Source organism: Lottia gigantea, assembly GCF_000327385.1.
Source record: "Lottia gigantea unplaced genomic scaffold LOTGIsca_20, whole genome shotgun sequence".
NCBI lineage: Eukaryota > Metazoa > Mollusca > Gastropoda > Lottiidae > Lottia > Lottia gigantea.
The window spans coordinates 3232301-3236357 of NW_008708401.1; the positions used below are offsets into that span (position 1 = coordinate 3232301).

General features: G+C 36.0%; 2 protein-coding genes across 2 annotated transcripts; one reads left to right on the forward strand and one right to left on the reverse strand.

Moving 5' to 3' along the window:
* Positions 1-2659: 2659 nt before the first annotated feature.
* Positions 2660-2905, reverse strand: LOTGIDRAFT_115097 (hypothetical protein; the record flags this gene model as incomplete). The annotated part of the gene is made up of 1 exon (XM_009053824.1): positions 2660-2905. The coding sequence occupies one exon, from the start codon at positions 2903-2905 to the stop codon at positions 2660-2662; it is 246 nt and encodes an 81-aa protein (XP_009052072.1).
* Positions 2906-3483: 578 nt separating this feature from the next.
* On the forward strand, positions 3484-3840 carry LOTGIDRAFT_114804 (hypothetical protein; the record flags this gene model as incomplete). Its single annotated transcript, XM_009053825.1, has 1 exon — positions 3484-3840. A coding segment is annotated over one exon (357 nt), but the record flags the coding sequence as incomplete, so codon positions are not given.
* Positions 3841-4057: the final 217 nt, after the last annotated feature.

The window sequence follows — 4057 nt, forward strand, 5'->3', positions numbered from 1 at the left end:
ATATAGTAGTTTATGTAATGAATGTTTTAAACCACTGCTTTGGTATAAATGTAAATGTCCTTACAGACTATTAGAACTATGGATAGGCGGATTGGAATAAAAAGAAACTAATCACGCCAGTCAATAGAACCGGAAGTAAACAATATTGCACCTTTACTGATATGGACATAGATATTTATTCATATAACCAAAACCATTGTATTGTTAGAAATGATTGGTAATGACAATATGATTTTAATTTTCGATATATCTCTCTCTGTTCACGTTTATAAATGGTATTCTTTATGATTTTTTGACTTACTTTTTCTTCAACTTCCATTGCATTGATAGCTATTTTTCAATTTTCAATATAAAATTAATTGAATATGCTGATCGAATAGAGAGAGCGTACATTTCCGATATCCAAGTATATCACTTTTCAGAAAGACAATTTGACATATGGCTCCCTTAGTAAAGTTAGTAGCTGAAAGAAACTGGTTAACATCTAAGACCCAGATTTATTGTTCAAAATGTAAATGACTTATTACTTATTAAATTGATTCATTTATTACCTAATCACTCGTTAGTCATAATATCTTTCACCATGTGAATAACTAACTATCGAGTGTTATACACATTGCTTCTAGCTGATTGAAAATGGTAATAACCGACAACGAGGTCTTTAATTTTTGGCAGATGTCGACGAAGATAACATTTGATTCTGAGCTAAATTAAAATTGTAGGTTGCAAGTTGCAAGACTAAGACTTCGTCGCCTCAATTGCATTAACACTAACTTTCTCCTTTTTTTAAACTAATTAACACAAGTTTAGAATGCTTGGTCTATGATTTACCGAGATTTCATAGTTGTAGTTAATTTTTGCTTAGGTGCACGTTTCGTTTTCTAAAGAATTTTTTGATTCGGTTATTGAGGACTGTCTGCCAAGTCGCTAAGAACTGTCCTCAATTCTGTTATTTCTTTAAAACCGGATTGGTGAATTTTAGACAAACTAAGATCCGCTACTGTACGCCCATTGACGTCAACGTTTTATTGATATCTTCAATTTTCTTATTGATTTCGTTCTAAGCGACTGAATGTAATCATGGAAAAATTAAGCATTCAAGGTTCACATTCATGTAATTCCACGATTTTAAATGAAAATTAAATGGAATTATTCTATTCCCGAATAAAATTACAAGTAATTGCGAATTACGTCTCATTTGATCTGTTGATAGGTCACACTGACGTCATGCTGGGTTTTGGAATTGATAATAATGGGCTAGATATTGATTTATATAACAAATTGGATGACTACAAAATACTGTCAGTTTCAAAAAAATAAAACACAACACAGAAACAATTCATTCTGAGTTTTGGCATATTCAAAACTTAAAACTCCCAAAAGACGTCCGGCGATTAATAGAGACAATAAAAAGGCTAAATATAGACTGTACAAATATAGAATCGATAAATTACCTTTCAAGTGTCTCTTGGGTACTACCTTTGTCCGAGTTTCATAAAGAACAAGTTTATCTTTGATGGACACTTATTGTAAGTGATGCAAGATGAATGTTTACTGGTGATAGTTTGCCTTCAAATTTATTTTCTCCATAAAAAGCGAATGTTTTGGAAAATTTTGGGTGGTACAAAACCTTTGATCTATGTTTTATTTAACAAATTGATATTTATCAAATTAACATCAGGGCCAATATTTTATATATATGTGTCACCGACGTCTTCTGATCTGTTCTTCGGCAGTTCATCATAAACATTGAAGATCCTGTGATTATTGTATATAAATAACTCAAAATAATTGATAAAGGTTCCAGATCGTTCTCTATTTATTTATTGTAGCCAGCTGGTCTATTGCAGTTAATCATCGACGTTAACCATTAATTACCCCCATTAACAAATATATTTATACAATTGCATATAATTTTGAAATAAACTTGAAAACCACATTAAAAATCAATCAGAACTTCGATTGCAATTCATTCCATTAGTTTGAAGTGAAAATATGTTTTTTTTTATCTTATTTTTCAGTTGTGATCACTGGGTTATATCAATCACCAAGCAACCGATCTAAATATCTACTATTGATTACTTTTTATCAGCGGGCTCCCGTGAATTCAGTTATTGTCAAGATCAGAATACAGTGTTAATTGTTGGTCTCTTATGCAACATCTTCTGGTGACGGCAATTGCTAGCTATCATGTAGACATTTTATATTGAGGCCGCAGAAAGTTAACAGAAATACTTTATCTCGAGTTATAATTTATAAAAAAGGACTTCACAGTGATAAACGGAACTTTTGTGTGGTTTAATTCATTTGAAAGTTGAAACATGGCTCTTATAGTTGTATTTTTACTCATGTGCCTTATTTGGGTAGAGGTGGATGGAAATACATCATCAGCATCAGCTTCGATGTCATCTCTGGAACAATGTTCTAATTCTATGTCATATGATATGAGGATGTCATCGGAAAGTATGCCAATGCCATCAGAAAGTATGCCAATGCCATCAGAAAGTATGCCGATGCCATCTGATTTCATGTGGATGTCATATAGTTATCATCACGACCCGTCAGCGTTATATGACAGACAATGACGGAAATACTATATGGTTACTTTCCGCCAATGCCACCGATGTCATCTTCGAGTGAAATGTCACTGCCACCGATGTCATCTTCGAGTGAAATGGCCACCACCGCCGATGTCATCATCGAGTGAAATGCCACCACCGCCGATGTCATCCTCCAGTGCAATGCCGCCACCCCCGATGATGTCTAGTGGTATGCCCCCTCCAATGTCAAGTAGTATGCCACCACCACCACCTCCATCGTCCTCAAGTGGTATGCAACATGGTATCCAATCTTCAATGGCACCATCTGAATCACATACTTCTTCGACAACCCCACCGATGTCCATGTCTTCTTCTATGCATGGTAAGTTGCTTTTCTTTGCTATTTAGCTTTTAGTTTTTTTCTACAAAATATATAGCAATTTTTTTTATCTTTGTAACCACTATAGTGCGTGCTCACAAACATCTGTCTTTTGGTATGCGGATCTATAGACACCCCTTTAGTTGCTTTACTATCCTTTTTGCTTAACGTAAAGTCTCCTATATGTCAATTGTTCTTGTTCTTGTGAAATATTTTGAAAACCTCCACAGTTCGTTTAAAACAGTTTCAGAATCGAATGTGCCAATATCATTTACATCGGCATCATCTTCATCATCATCATACCCACCATTAAATCAATCATTAATGTCTGAATCATACCAACCACCAAGTCATTCATTAATGTCCGAATCATATCCACCACCAATGCCTGGATCATACCCTCCATCAAGTCAACCACCAATGTCTGGATCACACCAACCACTTAGTCAACCACCGATGTCTGGATCAAATCCACCAACGAGTCAACCGCCAATGTCTGAATCATATCCACCACCAAGTTTACCATTGATGTCCGGATCATACCCACCATCAAGTCAACCACCAATGTCTGATTCATACCCACCACCTATGTCAGGATCATACCCCCCAACGAGTCAACCACCAATGTCTGGATCATACGCACCACCAAGTCAACCACCAATGTCTGATTCACACCCACCACCAAGTCAACCATTAATGTCCGACTCATATCGACCACATATGTCTGGATCATACCCACCACCAAGTCAACCATTAATGTCCGACTCTTATCGACCACAAAGTCTATCATTAATGTCCGGATCATACCAACCACCTATGTCTGGATCATACCCACCGCCTAGTCAACCAATAATGTCCGGATCATACCCACCAACAAGTCTGCCTTTAATGCCCGAATCATACCCACCACCAAGTCAACCGTTAATGTCTGAATCATTCCCTTCATCAAGTCATTCATTAATATCTGGATCAGACATACCCCATAATCATTCATTAATGTCTGAATCAAACCCTTCCAATTTTTTTACGTCTGAACCATCCCTACCACCAAGTCAATCTTATTATGTATCAAATTTGTCACTAGATCAGTCACAAATGTTTGGATCTAACCCACCACCAAGCCAACCACCAATGTATG